Source organism: Eretmochelys imbricata, chromosome 8, assembly GCF_965152235.1.
Source record: "Eretmochelys imbricata isolate rEreImb1 chromosome 8, rEreImb1.hap1, whole genome shotgun sequence".
Classification (NCBI taxonomy): domain Eukaryota; kingdom Metazoa; phylum Chordata; order Testudines; family Cheloniidae; genus Eretmochelys; species Eretmochelys imbricata.
Genome location: NC_135579.1, coordinates 63834029 through 63860786, shown reverse-complemented (window position 1 = coordinate 63860786; position 26758 = coordinate 63834029). Strand labels below are relative to the sequence as shown.

The 26758-nt window shown below is 42.9% G+C and overlaps 1 protein-coding gene across 1 annotated transcript in view; it reads left to right on the top strand.

The window, feature by feature from the left end:
* Positions 1–2866: 2866 nt before the first annotated feature.
* LOC144269567 (complement factor H-related protein 1-like) overlaps positions 2867–26758 on the top strand; it is a 118139-nt gene continuing 94247 nt past the window's right edge. The window contains exons 1-2 of the mRNA XM_077825350.1: positions 2867–2879; positions 4283–4483. Coding sequence (XP_077681476.1) covers positions 2867–2879; positions 4283–4483 — 214 coding nt within the window. The remainder of the gene's footprint in view (positions 2880–4282; positions 4484–26758) is intronic.

Sequence of the window (26758 nt, the reverse complement as noted above, 5' to 3'; positions counted from 1 at the left end):
AGCACTGGTATGCATCGCTCCTAGAGCTGTCGGTTGAGGCCCCAGTAGTTCTGCCCCTACACTGGGATCTCATTATGCAGGATGGTGGGCGGCTTCTCCACCCCGACCTACACTCACTGCACCTGACAACATGGAGGCTCTGTGGCTAAACGCCCTGGAGAGCCAGTGCTCCCTTCCCGTGTAGCAGATTCTGTTTGGCAGTAGAAAGCCCTCTACCAGGGTGGCCTATATGTCCAAGTGGAAAAGGTTCTTGTCTTGGTGTGAACCCCAACAGATGTGGCCGGACCAGGCCCCAGTGGAGGCCGTCCTGGAGTACCTCCTGCACCTCAAGCAGCAAGGGCTAACCCCGTCCTCACTTAGAGCGCACCTGGTGGCCATCTCTGCCTTCCATCTGGGGTTCTCGGGGGGCTCGGTGTTTTCTCACCCAATAGTGGGACGGTTCCTTAAAGGGTTGGAGAGGGTGTTCCCATACTCCCGCCCCCCCCAGTCCCTCCATCCAACCTTAACATGGTCCTTTCTAAACTCATGGGACCCCCTTTCGAGCCCCTCGCTATCTGTTCTCTCCTCCACCTTACCTGGAAGGTGGCATTTCTGGTTGCCATTACCTCAGCCAGAAGGGTGTCAGAACTGAGGGCCCTCACCTCTGAGCCACCGTATACAGTATTTCACAAGGACAAGGTGCAGCGCCGGCCACAGCCCAAGTTCCTCCCTAAGGTGGTCTCTCAATTCCATTTGTCTGCCGGTGTTCTTCCCAAAACCCCATACGGACCCGAGTCACCGTAGCTTGCACACCATGGATGTGCGTTGAGTGCTGGTGTTCTATTTGGAGAGCACCAAGCCCTTTCACAAATCCACACAGCTGTTTGTGGCCGTAGCCGAGAGGATGAAAGGCCTCCCGGTGTCAGCGCAGCAGATCTCATCTTGGATTACAAGCTGCATCCGGGCATGCTATGAGCTCGCAGGTGTTCCAGCCCCGGCGGTCATGGCCCACTAGACCAGGGCACAAGCGACTTCCATGGCGTTCCTGTCACAGGTCCCGATCCAGGAAATGTGCAGAGCAGCCACCTGGTCCTCGGTGCACACCTTCACGACCCACTATGTGGTCAACCAGCAGGCCAGAGAGGACGTGGCAGTTGGCAGAGCTGTCCTTTGAGCAGTTGTTCCGTAACTCCTACCCTCCTCCAGAGGAAAGCTTGTAATTCAATTGCTTGTGGAATGGATGTGAACAAGCAATTGAAGAAAAAATGGTTACTTACTTTCTCATAATGGTTGTTCTTTGAGATGTGTTGTTCATGTCCCTTCCACCACCCACCCTCCTACCCCTCTGTCGGAGTCGCCGGCAAGAAGGAACTGGAGTGAGTCGGGCCAGCAGGGGTATAATTGCACGGCACAGTGGTGCCACTCGGGGGGCCCCGGAAAAAGTTTCCGACACTTGTGAACGCAGTGCGCACACACCTAATGTGGAATGGATGTGAACAACACATCTTGAAGAACAACAGTTACAAGAAAGTAAGTAACCGTTTTTTATTTACTCCTTATTTACTTTGATGTACTTAGATAAAGCACCTGTGAAAATAAGATGATACAGTATAAGTTAATGGCGCTGTAAATAACTATACAACCAACATATACACCATGATTTATTTGACAAAATGTGCTAGACTCAACCCTTCTGCAGGGAAGATTTGTAGCTGTGTATTTTATCCATCCAAATGATAGCATGCCAAGCACGATACCATTACTGTATGAATGGTATAAAAGAAATGAAAACCTATTATGATAACTGGATTCTGAGTCACTTACATATACCACAGCCCTAGATCTGTACCATCCTGTAACCGGGCAAGAACCCACCGGCGGTGCTGCCTGTTGGTTGTCCTTGGGAATTAGCGTTCCAGCCTCCAGAGCGCCCTTTTCAGGCTGGTATCTCACCTTGCTGCTGGCTCCCGTGTCCCTCCCAGGACCCCGGTACCTCTTTCACTGGGTGTTGCCTCCTGGCTGTACCCCACAGTTTTGGATCTCCCCCCTCCAAGGGGAACCCCTCATCCACTATCCCTACCTTGCCTCAGTCATAGGCTTCTGCCAGTCACCAGCTAGTCCCCGCCCTGGGCAGACTGCAGTATGAGCCACTCATCACAGGCAAGGTTGGGTTTGGACCTGCTGCATCTGTCTAACCTTGGGCTGTCCCCTGCAACCCCAGTAACTGTTGGGCCTAATGCTAGGCCGCAGCCTGGGGCTTTCCTGCCTGGAGTGCCCCAGCTCCTCAGCCCTTCCCCAGCCCTGCTCCAGTCTAAGTACTCTGCTTAGATCCCTGCAGCCAGGTCCGTCCCTCTGAGAAGCTAGAGAGAGTCTCCTGGGCCTCTGGCTCACAGCCTTTACAGAGCCAGCTGGGCCCTGATTGGGGTGTAGCCCCCCCAGCTGAGGCTGCTTCCCCAATGAGCCCTGCTGCCTTTCTTCTCTCAGGGCTGTTTTAACCCCTCTGGGCTCGAGCTGGTGTCCACCCCGCTACCCATCCATTTTTGTTTCCTCATTTATTCTGAATTGTCACAGTCTCTTCCTGAAGAAGAGCTCTGTGTAAGCTTGAAAGCTTGTCTCTCTCAAAAACAGAAACTGGCCCAATAAAAGATATTACCACACCCACTTTGTCTCTCTAATATCCTGGGACCGACATGGCTACACCAACAATGTATACAACAGATTCTTCTCCCTATGCTGCCACCACCAAGCGTGTTAAACAAAGAACAGGGAAAGAGCCCACTTGGAGACATCTTTCCCCAAAAATATCCCCCCAAGCACTACACCAAAGGTCCATCCAGGCCAGTATCCTGTCTACCGACAGTGGCCAATGCCAGGTGCCCCAGAGGGAATGAACAGAACAGGTAATCGTCAAATGAGCCATACCCTGTCACCCATTCCCAGCTTCTGGCAAACAGAGGCTAGGGACACCATCCCTGCCCATCCTAGCTAAAAGCCATTGATGGACCTATCTTCCATGAACTTATATAGTTCCTTTTTGAACCCTGTTATAATCTTGGCTTTCACTACATCCTCTGGCAAAGAGTTCCACAGGTTGATTGTGTGTTGTGTGAAGAAATACTTTTTTGTTCGTTTTAAACCTGCTGCCTTTTAATTTCATTTGGTAACCCTTAGTTCTTGTGTTATGAGAAGGAGTAAATAACACTTATTTATTTACTTTCCTTATTTACTTTGATGGACTTGGATGAAGCACCTGTGAAAATAAGATGATATGGTATAAGTGAATGGAGCTGTAAATAACTATACAACTAACATATACATCATGATTTATTTGACAAAATGTGCTAGAGTCAACCCTTCTACAGGGAAGATTTGTAGCTGTGTTTTATCCATCCAAATAATAGCATCCAAGCATGATGCCATGAGTGTATGAATGGTATAAAAGAAAATAAAAACCTATTATCATAATTGGATTCTGAGTCACTTACATATACCACAGCCCTAGATTTGTACCCTCCATTTTTGTTTCTTCATTTATTCTGAACTGTCAGTCTCTACCTGAAGAAGAGCTCTGTGTAAGCTTGAAAGCTTGTCTCTCTCACAAACAGAAACTGATCCAATAAAATATATTACCACACCCACTTTCACTTTCTAATATCCTGGGAGTGACATGGCAACACCAACAATGCGTACAACAGATTCTTCCAGGCAGTTCTTTTCCCTGTGCAAAATCAAGAAGTTCTTTCTCAAATGTTTACTCAATCTTTCTTCAGATAAAATCCCATTGGCTGTAATAAGAGTTTTGTTGAGTAGGGACTGAGTAAAAACTTATCAAGGACTTCAGAATTTGGCTTTGATAATTACAAACAAATGACAGCTATTTAAAACAGGAAGAGGTGTAAGTGGATTTGGATCCCAGCAATGGTGTTATAAATTAATTCTCTGATAATGTGACTACAGATGTCTTGGAAAACATGGAGTTAATCCAAAGATCTGGATCTGCACATAAAGAGAACCTTTAGTATGTGGATCATGTCCTGTCTTGTGTGGAGGAAATTCAGTCACCTCCATGACAGTCTCTTGCCAACTGGTGGATAGCCTTGTATCATGCGGAGATCCCACACAACATGTGGGTTCTGGGGGCTGGAAACCCTGCCTACCAGGTGAAAGCTCTATCTCCTGCTCCAGTGGAACAATTTGGGTAAACTGCGGCTGTAACCTGGAAGAGTTCTTCTCTCCTTCCACCTCTTTGAATTAGTGTCCACGTGCACCTTCTAATATTATACATTTTAAACTTTTTTTAAAGTGAGACACTGTGACTACCCACATATAGAAAATGGAGCATTAACTGACTATTATGAACATTACAAAGAACGAGCCTTTCCAGCACAGTTGGGCGTGTCAATTTACTACAGATGTCTTGATGGTTACGTATCTGAAAGAGAGGAGAGGTGGCCTCTGATCAGATGTACTAAAGCGGGCTGGTCTCCTGCGCCAAAATGCCTTAGTAAGTAAACATATGTTTGTATTTTCTTAAAAATTCTATTGTACTATAACTAATAATTATATCCAGCAATGGACAGAACCAGGACTGCGAGGGAGGGTGGGTGTTACTGCAATGCTGCTCCATTGTGGCCCCTTGACTCCCCCAGCAAAGACTGTCACCCAAGGACATGAGTGTCTCTTTAAAAGATTCAAAAGCATTAGAAGGAGCCAGTACTTGGAACAGGCCTTCAATAAACCAGTTGTAGGATTTGCAGAGGGGTTGTTTGTATTTTGTTCTTTTTTTCCCTCCTTTTTTGCTTTCTCCTTATTGCTGATCCCTCAACCAGCATTTCTGTTTCTCTTACAAGGGAATAGGGTAGGAATTGGTATCCCTCTGAGAGCGAGAGTGTTTGCGGAAGGTACTGGGATCTTGTGGATTTAGAAAGGGTGAGCAAAGATCAATAATAACCTGTGTGGAGAGAGACCTATGAGGAGGGGTAGGTTGTGTTGTGAAATTTTCTTCACGAGGAAGGGCTTAGTTGGTTCTTTTGTCTTTGGGATATTCAGTTGTAAGAAAACTGCCTGTAAGAGTGACAGAACTATAGGGATTCTTTTCTCTTTTGTGCCATTGCCCCTGTGTGCACATGCGTATATGCACACTTCTCATGCTGTATGGGAATATATTGTTTCTTAGAAGACTTTTGAAGCTTGCCCTGGAGATTACTTTTTAGGCTGCATATGTTATCCCTTTTTCAGGGCTGCTCTTTGGGTGCAAAGAGGGTGGAGTGCCACTGCCAGATGCTCTGAATATGGAGGCCTACAGCTAGTGATCCTGACACATGCTAAGTCTGCTTTGCAACCCTCTAGCCATATAAAGCAGATTTAAAGCTAACTAGCCAGCTGAAGACTCCTCTATATCATTCCACTTTGCAGTCTCAGGCCATCCATCAAATAACTTAATCTAATAACTGTCTATACAACCTTCCCTCTTATTTGTACAAAGACTAGCCAAATTCTGGTCATTTTCAAAATCATACAAAACTACAAATGAAAGAAACTTTAACAAGTCAGTTGTGACAATGGGATGTAGGCTCTTGTGAAAATTGTATGGTACATCAATATCATACAAATAATAATCTGTATACCCCTAACTAGGCAAATATTAGTTATATAGCTTGTGTATAAACATAGCCTAATTCTCAGTCTTACATAAGGTCATAAAATTATGTTCTTCAAATAAAACCATCAACCATTACTATCATAATGAACAATTGTGTGTAGTACTTCATATACACACACAAAAATTCTACAGAAATCATTTTTACTTTTCCTGGAAATTAATAATAATAACAATAATGATGTTTGGTTGTATTCCAGTAGTGAGCTGAGGCATAACCAAGATTGGATCCCCATCACTTTGTACCGACACAATAAGAAACAGTCCCTCCCTCAAACAGCTTGCAATCTAAATAAACAAAACAGGAAAAAGGTGGAAGAGAAAGACACAGAAAGGTGTTATGACTTGCCAACATTCACACAAGTTAGTGTCAGAGCCAGGAATAAAACCCAACTCTCCTATTGGCCAGATTAATAAGTGGAGGCCCCCTTTTCATGAACACACTATTAATAAAAGCAAAAAAAGTACCCTGCTTTTGATAACCAACAAATCATGTATATTACTGAATAATCATGAAAAGAAAATCAAAGACAATGAACAGAATAAACTACCTGGATAAACATAAAAATATGGAAAATTAAGAGTCAAATGAAATGCTGTGTATTTAGACAGTCATCTTGCAAATTTTAAGTGCTGCAAATTCAGTTATTGCATCTTGAAATGACAGTGTTTGAAATAAATCTCATTCAATTGACATAGTAGCCAGAGCATTAAACTTCTGTTTCTGCCATAGTTGACTGAAGACAACATTTTTAAAGGCAAGCTTAGATAATGATCACTCTGCTTCACAGCTGAAAATAGGTATAGTCAAATACAGTCTCAATGCAATGTAAATATTCATGAAAACATTGCTCAGATATTTGTCATTTGGTGAAAAGCTCAGGTTCTAGATCATTCAGGTAAGCACTGAGAAATGTGTGAGTGCATGTTTTCATCTCCCCTGTAGTTCGCGTCACTTTATTTGATCAAGAAATGTAAGCAAACCAAACCTTGTGGATAATTAGTATACCATTAACTTCTTCTTTTTAGTTCTGAACGTAGCTTATGGAGGATAACACAAAAGCAGTCAACCTTGAATTTCCCTTTCCCTCAAAGCAGTGTCACTTCTGCCATCAGGAAATTTTTGCTTTAGAGTATGTTTGTGTACTTTGTGGTTGGACTTATCAGCATAACCTCCTAATTGTTTTGCTTGCTCCTCAAAATCATCAAAGTGAGACTTGTAAGCTTGTGACAAATGTTTGCAAAGAAAGTCAGAAAATTGACAGGAACAAGAAGATTCAGACCTGGCTTTTGAAGGTGTACACTAGTTTTGTCAAACCTTTCTTGTATAACATTCCATAAAATACTAATAAAAGCAGTCTCCATGCTGCACGCTTTCTTGTACAATTGTGCTCTCCTCTGAGTTTCACCATTTTCCTCAGCATTGTCCATCATTTCTTTCAAACAACTTTGAATGCCTTCATATTTCACTACAATTGTTTTACAGCATGACAGGACCATCTCATACCTGAGAGGGTTTTTAGGACAAGGGGAGAGGTCTTTGTTTCCTTTTGATAAGATTGTTTCATAGAAGCTTCCATCGCCTGGACAATGACACAAAAAAGATACTTTCTGAACAAAACTGAAATGTTTATGGCTTCCATGCAACAATCAATACTGCAAGTTCCAGCTAAGTTCAGAGAAAAACTGTGCATGGCACGTACACAGCTAGTGGGTTTACTCTTTTTTGATATAAGCTTGAAAATCTTCATACTTTTCAGACATGTTACTTGTGTTATTGTATGACTGATCTCTGGAGTTTTCAATAGCATTGTCATTTGCATCCAATAAACTGTTCATGATCTCAAAGAGCAACTTGCCCATCTGGCTTTCAGTTGGTATAAACCCAATTAAATCCTCTCTTATGGCGCCACGTAAGTAGTAGCATAAAATGACAGAGAACTGATTTTCATGGGCAATATCAGGAGTTGAATCTACTATCAAAGAGTAGTATTTTGCCTGTTTGACTTCAGTTACAATGAATTCCAAAACCTCATGTCCCAATAGCTCAATGAACTCATCACAGTTTGTTTTCAACAAGTAGGATGGGTGACCTTTCTCTTTGTTTCCACAGTGTTTAAATATACTGTCTTACAAACTGGTCAAATTTGATGATGGCTTCAAGAATATCTAGATAATTTCCATTCTGAGGAAAGCCAATAACTTCCTCCGTTCCTCTAACTGCTAAACCATGTTCAGCAAGAAGCTTAATAACTGTCATGATATGCCTTAAAATGTCTTCCCAGTAAGCAGTTTGTGTTAGACGCAGCTGTACCCTCTCCCTGTCAATGTGATTCTTGCCTTGTGAACATGCTAGCCATGCAGCTATGGCGTCGCAATGTTCCACACTGTTTTCATGAGAGCAAGTCTTCTCCTCTGCTTTTTTCAGTTGGAAAAGCCTGGGGTTATGAAGGTGCTAAGATTATTAGGAAATGAAGAGTTTTCACATAAAACAGAATACTGCTTCTGTGGATTTAGAATGCTTCAACCAATGCCTCTGATGATGCTCTCCATTTGGTAGTTTTCATTTAAAAAGAAGAGGTGAAAGATACCATTTCTGACATTTGTATTGACGCTCAGAAACTATAACTTTGTCATTCCGATTCTGAAAATAGAACAGTCCTTTCTCAATACATGTAGTACAAAACTCTTCCATTATCAAATTTAGCCAGATTTTGTTCAACGCTACCAGCAACATCATCCTCTTTATCACTACTATTCATTCTACCTTCTGTATGGACAGGTGTTAGAAAAAGGTGGGTCATCTCTTTCATCATTAGTTTTATCCTTGATTTCAGGAATGCTTGCCTTTTCTTCTGAAGTCTCCTGAGGGAACAAGTTCATACTCATATCTTTGCTTTGATTATCATTTTCTAAGAGAGATGATCCACCATCATGGGAGATAATTCTGAAGCAGTACTAACAGAAAATAGTTAGCAAGTTTGGGTAACTTGCTTACAATATTCTCTTTCTAACTTAGCTTTCCTTTTTGCTGCTCTGCTTTGAAATGGTCAACTGGACATCTTGTTTATGCAAGGTTAAAACAATACTGCAGTTCTGTCATTAGCACCCAGCAATGGCAATGAACACAGCTAATTCGCACCCTCATTACCAACAATTCAAAGTCTAAAAACATTAATTAAACTTTAACTGTGAAAGCTTAAGAAATTGGGACAAAATCAATAGCAGCAGGGTGCATAAATTAGTTTTTTTTGTTCTTTTCTTTTTAGTATTAGCACAAGTATGATCAAAATCTCCCTTTTATAATGTATATTTCAAGGATCAGCAGCCCCCCAGGAAAGCAGAGGCTTGGGCTGCATCCCCCTTACTCCTCACTCTCCAGTCCAGCCTCTGTGCCCTAATTACTAGGCCAGGATTTATCAACCAGAGGGTCATGACCACTCCCCACCCCCACCCCCAGAAGGGTTGGGAAAGGTCATTAGGGACATTTTGAAGTGTTTAATATGCTATTACAATCTGAAACAAAAGAAATCTTGTTCCCCAACTCCGGGCACACCCTTACTCTACCAGGTCAAATATTCTCAATCAACCTTTTGAAACACACACAGATGATGTATATAGTCTGGGTAGCTGGAGACTGGTTCTGATGGGAGGGGTAACTAATTGGGGTAATGAGAGGTTGGGGAGCAGAGCTGGAGAGGCAGAGAATCCTAAGAGTCCACAAAGTCTTTGAGAAAGCCTGGGCATTAGCTAGATTAGTGCACAAAGCCAGATTCTTTCTATTTTAAGTGGAAAATGTTGAATGCCAGTTGAAGAAAACTAATCTATGAGTCTTATCCATCTATTATGCATAATTTTTCATGGAGCACCTGTGAATGTCCTATTGTCTGACCAGCTGTTTTCATGTCCCCTCAAAAGGTACGTCTACACAGTCCCTGGCAGAGAATCTCCAAGTTTGTAGCAAGAGATTTGGGCTTGCAGAGGTTGCACTGCCACAGTAAAGATACCTGTATAGAGATTACAGCTGAGTCTGGAGCTTGGGCTCTGAAGCCCAGGGTCGTCTGGTTGGTGTGAACACAATCAATGACATATTAGTATGAAAACTGAAATTCTAACAAGTAGGCATGAGGATGTATAAATATCTGCCTATGTATGAATTTTTCAGTTTGTAGCTTGTTTTATTTTCAAGTTAGAAGTGGCAGGAATATTGTGAAGGGGTTTTGTGTGTTTTTGATCTGATTTAATTTATTTATATATTTATTTATTTTTACTTTTAACAAAGGGCTCACTTTTTAGATCTAGGTGTTTGAAAATGTTTATCCCACTCTTGGAGAGTGGGAAGAGGACAGAGAACCCACCTTATATTAGTTATAAAATTTCTCCTTGAAAAAGCTACTTCCCATGAAAAGTAAAAAGAGGAGTGGGTCCAAACAATGCTTGAAATGGAAATATTTTCATCACAACCTTGAGTGTGGAGTTGTGAATAAAATAGTGCTGTGAATGTGCATAGGACTTCCACAAAGCACAAAAAAGAACAGTTACTTTTTCCAAACACCTTGCAGTTGAATTCAGACCAACATATTACACAGGGTGACAATTCTAGTACAAGGTCAAAAGACAGAGACTCTTATGGCAAATTATTTTTAATGAGGGATCTGAAGCAGAAGGACAGTTGGTAAACACAGTGGGAGGCTTTCCGAGTATAGGCAGTGTCCTGACAGAAAATGCAAAGTTACAAGTACTCCACAAGTTCAATCACACTGGAATTGCCAGTCACACTTTCCTGGCATTCATAGCTCATGGAAGTGGGTGGAAAAAAGTTAAAAAAATATTCAGGGAATCAGAATTTTGATACCGAACCTTGTTCTTTGCTCCTAGGCTGTCAGAGGCTTAGTGAGCTGTGAAGGCAGCATCTTTAGCCCTTGGCAGGAGGGAGCAACTTGCTCTGTAGCAAAACTTCTGGCTTAATCTGAGTTAGTGGTAATGGGATCCACAGTAATTTACCATGAGGCCTTAAGGCCTTCAGGGAAAATCCTGCCTCCACTGAGATCAATGACAAAACTGCCATTGAGTTCACCAGGTTCAGAGTTTGATCCTTAGGTGATAACTAATGAGTGGGAAATGGTAGATCTCCCAGAGAGCTCAGATGAAAGGTAAAAATGCCACTGGCCAAGAGCACCATGTTATGCTGCTAGATAATATTGGGAAGGGAAGAAAAAAAAATCAGGTCTCATAATGTGGCAGGAATAAGAGCCAGGGTTGCCCTCCAGGATTGCCATGGAGTCTATAGGTATTAAAGATTAATTTTTAATTGAAGAGTATGTCATCTGATGAAACCTCCAGGAATACGACCAACCAAAATTGGCAACCCTAACAAGAGCCCAAACCTGTCTGAATAATACATTTCAATCTGCTGCATGAAACAAACATGAATTTAGTTTGGAGGGCTTAACACAGTTACCTTTACACTTCATCACGGTAGTCCAGTGACTGAGCATGGGGAGAAGGAAAGTAAGAGAGACTTCCTTTGGCTGTTGTCCCTCTCCTGTCACCTTGTTTATCTTGGGCTGATTATATGATTTCCATTACAATGGCATGATTTAAACAATCCCATTACACTTGACTTTGGTTTTTATTTTGTATTAATGGAACTTTTCAGCTAGGGCCTGAGCCTGAACACAAACTGAATCAACAGCAATGCTCTCTATTTCCCTACATGTTGGTGTTTCAGTACCTGTATCATTTGGATTCTGTAAAGATGCTTTTTGTTTTAATAACCAGATTCAATGAACATCATAGTGATACCTGTCAATAAAATACCTTGAGGGAATAATATGATTGATCATGTCCTCTGCTGTAAATGAATGTGTGCAGACGCCACTACTTAAACATATTGGGCAAGATTTTTTGGCTGGTGTAAATCAGTGTAGTTCCAATGAGGTTGATGGAGCTTGCTGTTTTGCACCAATTGAGAATCTGGCCCATGTGACCTGATTCTTCACTGCCTTGCATCTTGTGTAATTGTTTACAGCTGTGCACAGTTGATATCATAAGGTTCAGGCCAGTGGAAAAAAATCAAGCTCTTTGATTCACGTTTGAAAATAAAGGTCTTTTCAGTATAAAGTACTACAGTACTATGCAGCAAGAAGGTCTTATTTGAAAGATTTTTTTTTTCAAATAAATAGCTAGTTTTGAAAAGGGTAATTTGTTTTGTTTTGGTTTTTCTTTGTTAAATGTCTGATTTCCATTTGCTAACTGAACTTAATTTTTTTTTTCTTTAGAAAAGTGTTCTCCTGGTCATTTGGAAAATGGTAAATTTATATTTAACTATTGGACCACCTACAAAGAACGTGATGAAATTTCATATATGTGTTTTCCCGAAAATCTGCAGGCCAAAGTTACATGCACAAAGAATGGCTGGTCACCTACTCCAAGATGTACCTCCTAACAGTAAGCAACAGTCATGTTCTATTGAGCAGCTGGTTAAAAAACTTGTAGACATATTACTAGAATCATCTGCCTGAAATAAATACAAAGATATCAATCCTAGCAGGTGACTTGTCACAACAATGCACATTTCTGACCTGAGTAACTGTGCAATTGTATTCCAAATTTGTCACCCAGCCCCTGCTGGCTGTTCATCACCCCTGCTTGTACGTAGGGTGACCAGGTGTGGGGCTTTTTGACCAGAACATCTGGTCGAAAAGGGATTCTGGCAGCTTGGCTATTGACTATCCAGTTGTCCAGTCTGGACAGTTGTCCTGACTATCCAGTTGTCCAGTCTGGCAGCTTGGCTATTGACTGTCCAGTTGACGGCACCGTGTAGCGGGGCTGGCAGATTCCCTGCTAGCCTCAGCGCTGCTCCTGGGAAGCAGACGATATGTCCCCCCTCAGGCTCCTATGCATAGGGGCAGCCAGGGGGCTCTGCACACTGCCCCTGCCCCAAGCGCTGCCTCTGCAGCTCCCATTGGCCGGGAACTCCCTATGCCCAAATAAATTTGTTCATCTCTAAGGTGCCACAAGGACTTCTCGTTGTTTTTACTGATACAGACTAATATGGCTACCACTCTGAAACCTTCTGATCCATGGGAGTCAGTTTGCTTGTCACCTCATTTATCTGCCTTGTTGGTCCAGAGTGGGAGTGTTGCAGCTGGCCTTCTCAGTCTGCCCAGATACTTTGTAGCTGCTGCCCGAAGAAAGATTTAGGCCATGTCTATACTTACAAGCTGACAGCGGCACAGTTGTACCAATACAGCTGTGCCGGTGTCAGAGGGCTCGTGTAGCCTTGTTATGCCGATGCAAGAGAGCTCTCCTGTTGACATAATCAAACCAGCGCAGTGAGATCTCTTGTTGACATCACGCTGTGCATGAATGCGCTTATGATGACAAAAGTTCTGTTGGTCGAGGAGTATTTTTTCCACACCCCTGAGCAACAAAATCTTAGCAACATAACTACTAGTGTAGCCACGTCCTTAGACTGCATGTCATCTCTCAGTCCTTTCTGGTAAACCTCCCACTGTTGCTTCAACATCTTTTGCAAAGTCTCCAGCTCCTGTTTTAATTCCTTTTGGCCATCTTTGACTTTGTGCTTTTTAGCCTAAGCCTTTCACCAATATTCAGGGTCTTCCACCTTTTTTTATGTTGGAAGGAAAAAAATTGGTGTTGTGTCAAGTAGTTCCAACCATTCAGAGAAATAGGACTTTGTGTCCATTCTTTGTAAATAAAAAAGGCTGTATCATGGATCAGACAACAGGAAGCAGTTTCCTTGCTCATAATTCCAAGCCTACCTTTATATTCACCCATCTGACCAAAAAGATCTTTTCTGTCAGGGCCATGCTACCAGTACTTCTATTGCTGTCTCTCCATAGCTTTCTGGCACACTCACACATGCACACGTGCGCGCAAACTCCCTTTCTCCATCCCTCATTTAATCCCCAGCCCTCCTATTGTCAATCCCTAGAGAAACCACTCAACCAGAATTGCTCTAGCCCTTTCTCAGGCCTTGCATATGGTCTAGTCCATGGGCAGTGGTTTCCATTGTGCCAACTATCACTAGACAAAGGGGCATGTAACTGTTCCCTCATTTCACCTGAATGAAAGATGAGTTTCATGCCCATCAGTTTCACTGAGGTCTGTGACTGCCCATAGATCAGACCTGCTTACTGCAACCTACTGTATCTCCAGTACAACAATACTATTGATGGAAAAAAATCTATTGTCTTACATTGTTCTAGTTCTCCTGTCTTCTGATAAAGAAGAATCATAATTGCTGATCTTCTTCCCATATTAGGATAACTATATCATTGTGGCAATTCCCACATCACCTTTTGTAAACTGGTGTGAGAAATGACACCACCTTTATAGCATTATGGGAACAGAAGCAAATAATTCCTGCATATGTATGAAGAAGGCTGGCTGGAAGCAGCTGATAAGAAGCAGTGGAACGAAACAGGTTCAAGATCCCTGTTCCAAAAATTCCATCACTTTCAAATGCTAATAACTACACCATGGATACTGATAAAATACAGTAATATGTAGTAAATCAATGTATGGTTTTCTGTGCTACTTTTAAGTTCCACTTTAAAATAAGTCATAGTTTTTAATATGAAAAGTTGTTGAACCACTGCTGTTCAGGGGTAACTGCAACAACATTTGATGGAATTTGTTCCCATTTCCTTTCCAAAAAAGATTAAAGCCATCCAGTATGAGTTTTATGCCATTCTGTTGAAATCGATAGTCTGTTCCTGTGCAATCCGTAGGGGATTTGTACGTAATATTTGTTTAAAAAAAATTGACATCTACTAAACTGATTTTCTGCTGTTTGTTCTCTCTGACAGATACTTCAGGATGAATAAAATGAAGCACCAAGCAGATAATTTTTACTCAGATCCGAGGCTCAAAATCCTTTGACCGGTTATTTGTAATGTTCACACATTATGTCCTTTGTCAGTATTTTACCTTAAATTGATTACATGTATCAGTTCAGTCCCTTTTTTTATCGTTGGTCACAATGGTTTAAAATATACACTCATAAAATAATAACAGATGTGAAAATAAGTTCAAACTCAGATCAAACTACAGCTTTTTATGCTATTTGGAAAAGGAAACTTGAGGGAAATTGTACACATCTGCACATCCTGAATTACACACTTCCTGCTTGCTGAAACAGAAAGCAGTGGTGTTTCCCTCTGGCCCAGATCAGGAACTCCAGGAAGTCTTGTTAGAAACCTTAATCTTGAGAGATTTTTAGCCCAATCACCACACCAGAAAGTTTGGGATACGCATGGAGGCTTTTTTGAATTCTGCCCATTGGTATTCGCTGTTGGTGATCATTTTTCCAAACGTTTTAGTCCATGCAACCAAAAAATGATCCTGTCATCTAGCACAGTTGTACAGAAAACATTGACTTCTCTGGTTAAAGTTTAAACTCATAGTGTCTTAATTATTTTTCCTTTATAAAACTAAAGATTTGTATGTTTCATTTACCACTCTTAAAAAGTCTGTTTTGTTTGTACTTTTTTGGGTTTTTTTTATTAACACCATAATCTGAAGTAAAGAGGGAAGGAATCTTAGGATTTGTAGAAAAATGGAGACAAAGATGAAAGCCTGCAGCTAATTTAAATAGCAACATGATACATGCATTTGGCAGTGTGTGAATAAATTGTTTGTTGCTATTTTCCACTGTATGCAATAAACTGGAAATTAGACTAGTGCTATGACAGAGATGAATCATTATCAGAATCCACACAGACAAATAAATGAAGGTAAAGTGAATATTGAGGGGATGCTATATGTAGGGAATGGATCAAGTTCTGGACCTGTGGCGTACACAAATAAGCACACGTACACTATAAAAGCTGAAAAAAAACCTGGTCATGTATTTTCCCCAAAATTATGTGAATGTTGAAGTTTTTCACATTATTGCAAGACTGCCTGTAGCACTTACGTTACTGATTCTCCTAGTGGAATCCACAGTCCAAATTTAGTCACCCAGGCTCCCTATTCAATGCACGGGGAGAGTCAGTCACCCTAGGGTACCTCTATGTTTGAGCTTGGAGGTGGGATTCCCCACTTCTATAGACATACCTGCCCTGCACAGGCACCGGCACCAGCTCGGCCTAGCTTCCGTGCGTACAACCCCACCAGACTCTCCGCTACCTACCTGGGGGGGCGAGCCCAAGCTATTGCCGGTGCTGCAGCACCACCGGCTACCTTTAGGTGCTAGGTTGGACTGAGTTAGGGTGGGTACATACATAGGAGCTGGGCGCCACACCTCAAATGTAGATGTATCTTTAGACTGGGATTCACAAAAGCCAGGAGGTTGAGCAAGAGGGCACCTAAGCTAGACAGTAGGGAATGCCAAGGACAAGGCTGTGGCCTAAGCCTTAACCCTCAGTGGCAGTTGAGAGCACTTTTCTCCCCTCAGGATACACAGTTGTGAACGCTTTCCTGGAGTTAAGCACCTAAGTCAGGTCAGCTCTTTCTCATAAAATACACACCACTAGGTGGTGGTGCCATTGTACCCTACGGTGTGTGTGCATACACACGCGCACACACAGGTAGAGACCTAAGTCCAAAGCTTGGTGTGGAGCAGGGACTTGAAGTCAGGTCATGCAGGTGATTCACTAACTACTAGGCAATCGGTTATTCTGGTATATGTCTTTCTCAAGTCTCCAATTGTAGCTGTTCCACTTTGTCTGCCTAACTAACTAAAAAATTCATTAGAACAGGGACTTCAGCTTGGGACTCCCACATCTGAGAGAGTCTCAGAAACCTGGGTTACTGGGCAACAAAACGGCAGATGGAACTGAATATTGATAAATGCAAAGTAATGCACATTGGAAAACATAATCCCACCTACACATAAAATGATGGGGTCTAAATTAGCTGTTACCACTCAAGAAAGATCTTGGAGTCATTGTGGATAGTTCTCAACATCCACTCAATGTGCAGCGGCAGTCAATAAAGCTAATGGAGTGTGGGGAATCATAAGAAAAGGGATAGATAAGACAGAAAATACCATATTGCCTCTATTTAAATCTATGGTACACCGACATCTTGATGCAGATCTGGTCACCCCATCTAAAAATATATATATATTGGAATTGGAAAAGGTACAGAAAGGGGTAACAAAAATGATTCAGGATATGGAACAGCTTCCATATGAGGAGAGATTTGTAAAACCAGGACTTTTCAGCTTGGAAAAGAAACAACTAAGGGGGGGATATGATTGAGATCTACACAATAATGACTGGTGTGGAGTATTCTTTATTCCTCCTCATAACACAAGAACTAGGGGTCACCAAATGAAATTAATAGGAAGCAGGTTTAGAACAAACAAGAAAAAAAGGAAGTATTTCTTCATACAACACACACACAGACCCACACGGGGTCAACCTGTGGAACTGTTTGCCAGAGGATGTTGTAAAGACTAAGATTATAACAGGGTTCAAAAAGGAACTTGATAAATTCATGGAGGATAAGGCCACCAATTGCTATTAGCCAGGATGGGCACAGATGCAAAACCATGCTCTGAGGTGTGCCTAGCCTCTCTTTGCCAGAAGCTGGGAACAGGCTGCAAGGGATGGGTTACTAGATGATTACCTGTTCTGTTCATTCCCTCTGAAGAACCTGGTATTGGCCACTGTTGGAAGACCGGATACTGGACTAGATGGACCCTTGGTCTGGATCTCTGCAAGATGAGGTGCGTGAGGAAATATCTTTTATTAGACCAAGTTCTATTGGAGGGGGAGAGAGAGAGGGAAGTTTTTGAGCCACAATGAGCTCTTCCTCAGTTCTGGGGAAGGTACTCAGTGTCACAGCTAAATACAAGGTTGAACAGATTCTGGTCCTGTCAGTGACAGGCATACTGGCTTCAGTTTGGCATTGTCTATTCCCTGACAATAGTGTCAGATATCATTAAGCAGTGGAATTGCTTTGAGAAGAGCTTCAAGCAGGCAGGTGGAAAATGGTGTGACACTGAGTTCAATGACAGTCTGCAATATAAGACCTATACAAGATTCTCCTGGAAGGAATCAACCAGTTAGGGATCATGCAAAATACACTGTGCAAAGCAGGGAAAGGGAAAGCATAAGGGGAAGATTAGTTATCAAATAAACAATAATGAAGTCAAGAAGCTGCTAACAACTTTGCATACATTTGGTGAGCTTTCCCTGTCTCTGAAGTACAGATATGAATGTATTGGTCAGTCCCGTCAGGGCATGTGCACAGTCATTACACTGTCCATGACCCTCTGGTGGCAGGACACATGAATGGCTATAAACAGGTACACAGAAGTTTTTGCATTAATTGTCCTTAACAAAACAGAAAGATAAATCTCCATAAAACGTGAGCGCCCCTCTTTCTCTCTCTCTCACACACACACACCCACCCCCTCTGTAGTAGGGAGGTTGCCCATGCCCTGGACAATTTGAAAAATGGGTGCCCCAGGCCTGGCAGGAGCCACAGGGTGGAAGCTCTGAGCTCCAGCAGAAGCTGGCGGGGCGGCAGAAGCCCTGAGGCTGGGTGCCCTGGCGCCCAGCAGGAGTTATCAGGGACAGCAGCCCAGAGCCCGGCTGCCCCAAGCCCCAGCTGGAGCCAGGGGGGGTGGTGGTGGGGGCCAGCAATCCTGAGCCCGGGCAGGAGCTGCAGGGACTGGAGCTACGAGAGATGGCAGCCCCCAGCCCAGGTCCCTGAGCCCAGGCAGGAGTTCCAGGGGGTGCCTGTGGAGGTGGGTCTGATCTCTCCCCTTAACAGCCATGCAGGGGAAGGAGAAGTCCTGTCCCTCCCCAGCCCGGCTGATTTCAGGAGATCATGTTTCATGGGGCAGGGCATATTGTTTGGACTACACTAGTCTTTCTGGTTCCCTTTTGTATTTTTTCCTATCAGCATTTGTTATCTTGGTCAGGGGTTCTCAACCAGGAGTCTGGGTCCCCCTGCGGGGGGGCGGTGCTGCAAGCACATTTCAGGGGGTCCTTCAAGCAGGGCTAGTGTTAGACTTGCTGGAGTCTGGGGCACAAAGCCAAAGACCCACTGCATGGAGCTGAAGCCTGGGGCCCTGAGCCCTGTCATCCAGGGTTGAAACCACAGCCTGAGCAGCTTAGCTTCATGAGGGGCCCTGTGGCATGGGGCCCCAGGCAATTGCCCTGCTTGCTCCCCACCAATGCCAGCTCTGGCTTTTGTATGCAGAAAACCAGTAGTTTTGGCACAGCTGGGTGTGACGGTTAGACCCCCCTTTTGGGGTACCACCTGATATATTTGGGTCCCACTGAGCCCACCCGTTCCACCGACCTGGGCTTCCTAACGCTGTCCTTGCTGTTCCAGGCCCTCAAGCCTTCTCTAGCACACACAAGTGTGGCCACACCCAACTGCAGACACAGCCTGAAATCAGCTCTGTGAGGGCGGATTCAGCTCAGGGATCTACCCAGCACTCACGTGCAAACCTCCTTTGTGGTGTAAGCCCAAAATAATATTGTCTTGCGCTGTATAGAGATATCTGTACAGCACACACTCATAAAAATCACACCCCACACCCCCTGCTCAACACACAGCTTTTTGCCCCTCCCTCATGAATTGCACAAACTGGGTTTTGAAATAAACAAAAAAGAAGTTTATTTACTAAAAAGGTAAATTTAAAGTGATTATAAGGGATAGCAAACAGATCAAAGCAGATTACTGAGCAAATAAAACAAAACACGCAGACTAGGCTTGATAACATAAAAGAAATTGGCTACAAAAATTAATTTCTCACCCTAAATGTTGTTTTATGCAGGCTGCAGAGTTTCTTGAAGGTAAACTGCACCGCTTGCAGCTCAAATCTCCAGGTATACCCGTCATAGGCTGACCTTTCTCAGCCTGGATCCCCATTCTTCTCCCCAGATCAGTCTTAAGTGTTTCCAGCAGTCATCCTGGGCAGGGATTCAGTAAAGAACCAGTGACCTTGATTAACTCACTCACCAGCCTTAAATAGAATTTACATATAGCGGGAATCTTTTGTTTCCCAGTCTGACTCCTCCATCCCCTCTTAATGGAAAAACACTGAAAGCCCAAGATGGAAGTCTAGTATCAGGTGACACGACCACCTGACCCTGTAGTGTCCAAGCAGCAACTCAGGAAGCTTCTCAGGAAGGTGGGAGATTAGTATCTTCAAAGTCTTATTGTTCTTCCTAATGGCCCATTCAGGCTGATTGCCTAGTGTCTGATGGGCATTTCCCAGGTGCAAACAATTTTGCAATTGATACAGAGTTTATATTCCTAATTTCAGATACAGCAATGATACATGCATACAAATAGGATAGTCATATTTGGTTAAATCAGAACCTTTCCAAGGATATCTCACAAGACCCATCTTGCATCAAATACAACTTAGTTATGCCATATTCATGTCATAAGTATATGTCTATGAAGACCACGGGGTGTAGCATCAGAGTGGGCCATGGAGTTTTTATAGCCTATTGGAGTGGGCCTCAGAATGAAAAAGGTTGAGAACCCCTGATCTAGGTTATTGTGACATTTTATGATTTTTTTTACTTGCTTTTTATAGTTAATTTGTTAGCTCAATTAGCACAAGAGGCCCTATCTAGTTGCAGGCATCAGCCATCTGGGATGCTCACAAGCACAGCAATTAGGAAGCAGAATGTGTCCCATTCTCTCTCTGGGACGTTAAGCAGGGTTTTTGAATTAGAACAGATTAGAACTCGAAGTTGTAGCTGAGCCTTTGAGTGATGGACAACCTTGCACCCAAACTGCTTCTATGGCCTCTCCTAGGAGTGAGGTCAATAGTGCAGTGTGGAGCAGTCACTCCCCAGACTAGGGAAAGCCCTATCTCCACAAGGTCTGATTGATCAGGGGAGGAGCCAACCCAGATCATCAGCTGGATAGAGGACGGGAAAGAAATCCTACAGCTGACTTCCTGCTGCTGATTTTCCTGTCACTGGAAGAGGGGAATGTCACTGCAAGTCCTGAACTCTAGCCAAGCAGAGAAAGAGGGAAGACCAGTCTTGAAGCTCTATTTTCCAGCAAGTCCCTTCATCAGGAAAGCCTCAGTGCTTTCTCTGGTACTGTCCATCTTACGTGGGTCCAGGTCCTGCAGTTCATCTTCTCCACTCAGTATCATGCCACCTTGGCATTCCAGTGCTGACTCTTCTTCAGACTAGAAGTGAGATCCTACATATTGAGATCTCCTTACAGGAGATCTGAAGCATCTCAGGATTCCTTATTGTGCAAGTTAACGTGCTGGCACCAGGACTCTTACATGAGCAGATCTCGACATAGCTTCCTTTGGAGTTGGGCCATGGTACTACATCCAGTACAGCGGTGGACTTTCTTAAATCTAGGAAGTGTTTCTCCAGGCTCCATGTGATATTCACATAGTCAGCACTCTGCTAGGTCTCTATCAGGGTGCCATTCTCTAGCTGGCACTGTTCTGTGTACCAGAACCATTACACAGCAGCTGAAAGAATTTCTCTCTCCAGTTTCTGGTCCTCCAGCTATGGATGCTCAGCAGACAGTGGAGCAGATGGAATATTTAATGCTTTCACTCAACACTTCATTATTGCCAGATGAGGCTGCTGTTTCAGGATTATCTTCCCCTGTTCTAGACGATTACAAAAAGTATGAGGAATTTATGAAAAGGGTAATTACCTCTGGGAATACAAACTGAGTTGGTCCAGGATAATCCACACCAACTGGTGGCTATTTTGCCTTTTTCAGGACCTGAGTGAGCACTCAGGAAGTAAATGCTACTTTTACTTAGTGAGGATGTGTTTTGCAGTTCCTTATTCTTCACTCCCTGGAATCTCTGGACCTATTGAGGCTAATTATTTTCTAATGTGTGGTGTTCCTCCAGCATGACAAATAAGGCAACCGAGCAATTAATTGCTGCTCTCTACCCTGATCTATTAAATAATTGTTTTCTGAGAACTAAAATAATGAAGCCCTGCTAAAAAAAATACAAGGTAATTCATTTCAAAGGTGTCAGTTGCACAATGCACACTTTTGATAGTTTTTTTCTCTGTATTTACCAAATACAGTAACTCCTTGCTTAATGTTGTAGTTATGTTCCTGAAAAATGCGACTTTAAGCGAAACGATGTTAAACGAATCCAATTTCCCCATAAGAATTAATGTAAATGGGGGGGTGGGTTGAGTTACTCACACTCTACAAGGCAGCATGAATGAAGGGAGGGGAGACAGCATGGCAGACAGAGACAGAGACATACACCCTGTGTGTGAGAGAGAGATTGCCCACTCTAAGTACACTGCCTTTTTAAGTAGATCAGCAAGTTGATACAGCAGCTGGTCCCAGGAAGCTCCCTCAGTCCTGAGCCCTGTCGTGTCACCTCCCCTGCCATGGAGATGGGGTAAGTGGGGTGCAGGAGCAGAGGGGAAGGGGACACCCTGACATTAGCCCCCCGTCTTCCCCCTCCTGTACAGCAAGCAGGAGGCTCCGGGGAGCAGCTCCAAGGCAGAGGGCAGGAGCCGCACATGGCAATGGGGGGAGGGACAGCTGAACTGCAGGCAGGTGATAGCCTGCTGGGCGGCTGCCGCACAGGGAACTTAGAGGAGCGGCGAGCTGATATGGAGGCTGCCAGTCCACCCTGGTTCCAATCCCCCACCAGATCGCTCCAACAGGCTGCTCTTCCTGCAAGCAGTGAACAAAGCAGGCGGCTGCCAAACAACGTTATAAGGGAGCATTGTGCACCTTTAAATGAACATGTTCTCTAATTGATCAGCAACGTAACAACAAAACAACGTTAACTGGGATGACTTTAGGTGAGGAGTTACTGTACTTAAAAAGGCAGTGTACTTAGAGTGGGGTCAGCCTACTTAAAGGGGCAATCTCTCTCTCTCACACAGGGTGTCTGTCTCTGTCTGTTATGCTGTTTCCCCTTCCTCCATTCGTGCTGCCTTGTAGAGTGTGAGGAACCTAACCCCACACTATGTACATTACTTCTTATGGGGAAATTGGATTCACTTAACATTGTTTCACTTAAAGTCGCTGTCAAGGTTCCCTCCCCACTCTGAACTCGAGGGTACAGATGTGGGGACCCACATGAAAGACCCCAAGCATATTTCTACCAGCTTAGGTTAAAAACTTCCCCAAGGCACAAATCCTTCCTTGTCTTTGGTTGGGTACTTCTGCCACCACCAAGTGAATTAGACAAAGATTCAGGAAAAGGACCACTTGGAGTTCCTGTTCCCTAAAATATCCCTCCAAGCCCCTTCACTCCCTCTCCTGGGGAGGCTTGAGAATAATAAACCAACCAAATAGGTAAACCGGATTCTTAAAAAACCAGAACATTATTATAAAGGAAAAAAAAAGTAAAAGAAGCACCTCTGTAAAATCAGGATGGAAGGTAAATTCACAGGGTAATCAGATTCAAAACAGAGGATTCCCTCGAGGCAAAACTTTAAAGTTACCAAAAATAAAAAAAAAAAAAGAAGAACAGGGATAAACCTCCCTCTTAGCACAGGGAAAATTCACAAGCTAAAAACAAAAGGTAAGGTAACGCGCCTTGCATTATTTACTTACTCTTTTTGCAATATTGAGACTCATGTTAAGATGATTTTAGGAGAAGGAGTTTTCTGACCTGATGCTTCTCTGCTTCCCCCAGAGAACTCACAAACAAAGAGCACAAACAAAGCCTCCCCCCCTTCCCAGATTTGAAAGTATCTTCTTTCCCCATTAGTCCTTTTGGTCAGGTGCCAACCAGGTTATTTGAGCTTCTTAACCCCTTCCAGGTAAGGAGGAATTCTAGGCTACCCTTAGCTGTATGTTTATGACAGTCGCATTTTTCAGGAACATAACTACAATGTTAAGCAAGGAGTTACTGTATTAGATACAACACAATGAGGGGGGATGACAAACAGCAGGGACGGACTGGGTGAGGAAGGGTGAATATCACAGCAATATGATCGCACAGTTGCTCACGTCAGAAATGTACATTGCCATGACGAGTCACCTGCTAGAATTGGTATTTTGGTGTTTATCTTAGGCAGACCAAGATAGTAACATGTCTCGAGTTTTTAAGCAGCAACACAATAGAACATAAATGCTGCTTACTGTTATGGATGTATCTTGGAGAAGGCGACCAGTCATTCTTTGTGCATATAACTTTGGTGTGCAGATTTTCAGGACTATATTCATGAGTGCACACACATGAAATGTCCTCACCTTCTTGGTAGGTTTTCCCGTAGTTACATATAAATTTACCATCTTCCAAATGACTGACAGAACACTTTCCTAAAGGCAAAAAGGTTAAGTGCATCTAGCAACTGGGCATTTTTTTCATTAAAGTATCCTCTCACTGCTCTTGAAGCAATTCCATTCCCAACTCATCAGCTGCTACCCAAGGGTGAAAACCTGACCCCACAGAAGTCAATAGGAGTTTTGCCATTGACTTCCATGGCACCAGGGTTTCATTCCAAGCCCCTAAGGCTTCATGCTAAATCATTATTCACCCACTTATCACTGACTCAGAGTCTGAAGATTTGCTACAGAGAAACACAAGTTTCTCCCTTCTGCCAAGATCCTAACCAAGAGCTAAGCATGCTGACTCCACAGCCCACCATGCCCCTTAGAGCCTGGGAGCAAAGAACGAGGCTCAAGACCAAAATTCTAACCCCCTGAATATTTTTTTAACCCTTTCTCACCCACCTGCTTGAGTCATGAGTGCCCGGAAGGTGTGATTGGCAATTATATTGTGATTGAAGTGTGAGCTTCTTGTGGCTTTGCGCCTCCTATCAATATACTCCCTACAGTGGGAAAGCCGCCCACTCTGTTTAAAAGGATCCTCTACTTCAGACCTCCTCTTTAGAATTCACCTCTTCCACTGTTACTTTCTACATCATTTTAGCGACCAATGTCTCTGAGCCTACTGTCCTGGTACCAGAAGTGCTATCCTCTGCATTGTGATGGTCTGAATTTGACTGTAAGCTCGTTGGAGAAGGGACCTTGTCCTTGTTTGAGCTCTGTAAAGTACTGTGCATACTTATGACACTGTTTCATTCAGACAGAATTCAATTATAAGTATTGTTTTGACCCACTCCTCTCTTCTAAGTTTTCACGGGCAGTAGTTATTCCTGACAGCAACTTTGTAATTAATCGAAGGGGGATTTTCAGGTAGTTTTTCAAATGTAGAATAAAAACTTTTCAAGCATCCAGGCCTCAGAAAAAGAGTCTTTTTCTAAAAGCAAAAGTAAGAAAAGCCACATGATATTTCTGCCATTTCTAGCTGTAAGACAGAATCGTTCAGGTGTCACAGTCCAGAACACTAAGCACACTACATGCACCTAATTGACTGTACACAAGAGATCAAATAAAACTGAAAAACTGAATTATCAAAATACAGTGCAGATTTACCACAGATACATGAAGGCAAGTCCATGTGCCCATTAACACACTTCCTGACTGAAGGGGTTGTGAGGGTATATCCTTCACTGCACATAAATTCCAGTGTGTGGTCACTCTGAATCAGCTGTGCATGTCTTCGGCCACTGGACAGAAGCAGATTTTTGGTCTCCAGTTGCTGTTTTGTGAGGCTACACGGTGCTAAAGAAAAACCAGAAAAAATGAAAATGATAGAGCCTGATTTTTCAGTGTCCTTCATCTTGCGCAGCCATTTACCTGCTCTGCAGTGAGTCACTGCAAAACATGCCCATTCTGCTTTGTACTCTCTCTCTCTGCAGGGTAGAAAGTGTTTTGTAAGATGCAAGAGAGTGGAGTATCAGACCCATTATCTTCATCAAGATATAGATTAAAAGTATTTCTCACTACAACTATAAAATTGACATTGCTGACAAGGAAAATAAAAGAGGTATTTCTAAATGTTAAAATACATGTGTGTATATATATACACACACACATATAATAAGACAGAATGTGATACCTGCCCCTTACATTAGAGATAATCACTCATGAGGCATCACCCTCTAGAGGCATCACTTAAATGATGGTATACTGTATTTTCCACAGGGCTCTTGCCTCGTTCCGGGTGAATTCATTGCTGTTCAGAGGGCCAGAACAAGGTAAGGCATAAATGGTGCATAGACCTTGTGTTGCTTCTCTGTGCCTGGATGAATTTCTGCTTCAGTGAGCAGATTAGATGGTAAATGAGAAGTTTTTTTACTGCATGAGTCGGGGTGCGCAAGACCACTGCAGAATGTGTAGTGAATGAAACAGAGCTCACATTGAACACTGTGAGCAAAAATTAGTATTAAACAACTGCCTCATTCATTGTTCAGCTTTCACTCTGAATGAGGCCGGGTTGCTCTAGAAAAAATACAGTATGATTATGCATTAAAGGCCAGTCATAATGTATAAACACAGGGGGCAAAGTTAAGGTTATACAGGCAGCCTTAATTTTGGGATTTCTTAACTTTTGGGATGCTTCACATAGTAGTCCTAACAGTCTTTTAGCTTAGTTTTGTTGTGTATATATAGAAAATATATAGTAGTTTTGATGACCATGTGCTAAACTGCAGAGCCATGTGATAAGTGTCTGCTTTGGACAGCATCAACTGCCATTTGCCCACTTACCCATCTCCCTGGGACTGCTTCTAACAGCTGAAAACACTGTGCAGCTTCACATTTAGTGGCACTTTTTTGGGATGGGCTGCGTAGTGCCTTCCTCCTGCCTTTAGCATTTGTGAGTAATGAGGCCAATAAGGCAATGGGCTGCACATAGAAAGATGAGGATGAAAAGAAATATTGAATAGTCATCTCATTCAGTGAGCACTGGCCAGTCTGTGCACTGAATGAGGCGGGGGTCCTGTGGGAAAAATAGTGTGTGATCATGCTATTAAAGATTTTAATGTAATGCATGTACGTATTTTGAATGCTTCACTTTGCAATCGTAATAATCTTTTAACATCGATTTTGATGGTGTTTTGTATGTAATACAAATATGTATAATCGAGAGTGTGAAAGAGAAAGGTAGGTACGAAATACGAGATATACAACTAAATATATTACATATAAAAATTAGTGTCTGAATTAAGTGAATAAAACCAGAGAAATTCAGAGCCCCGTCCTCAGCTGGTGTAAACTGACATAGCCCCTGATTGTGTTCAGGTGAAGTAACACTAATCTACATGAGCTGAGGATAAGGCCCTTAGTATT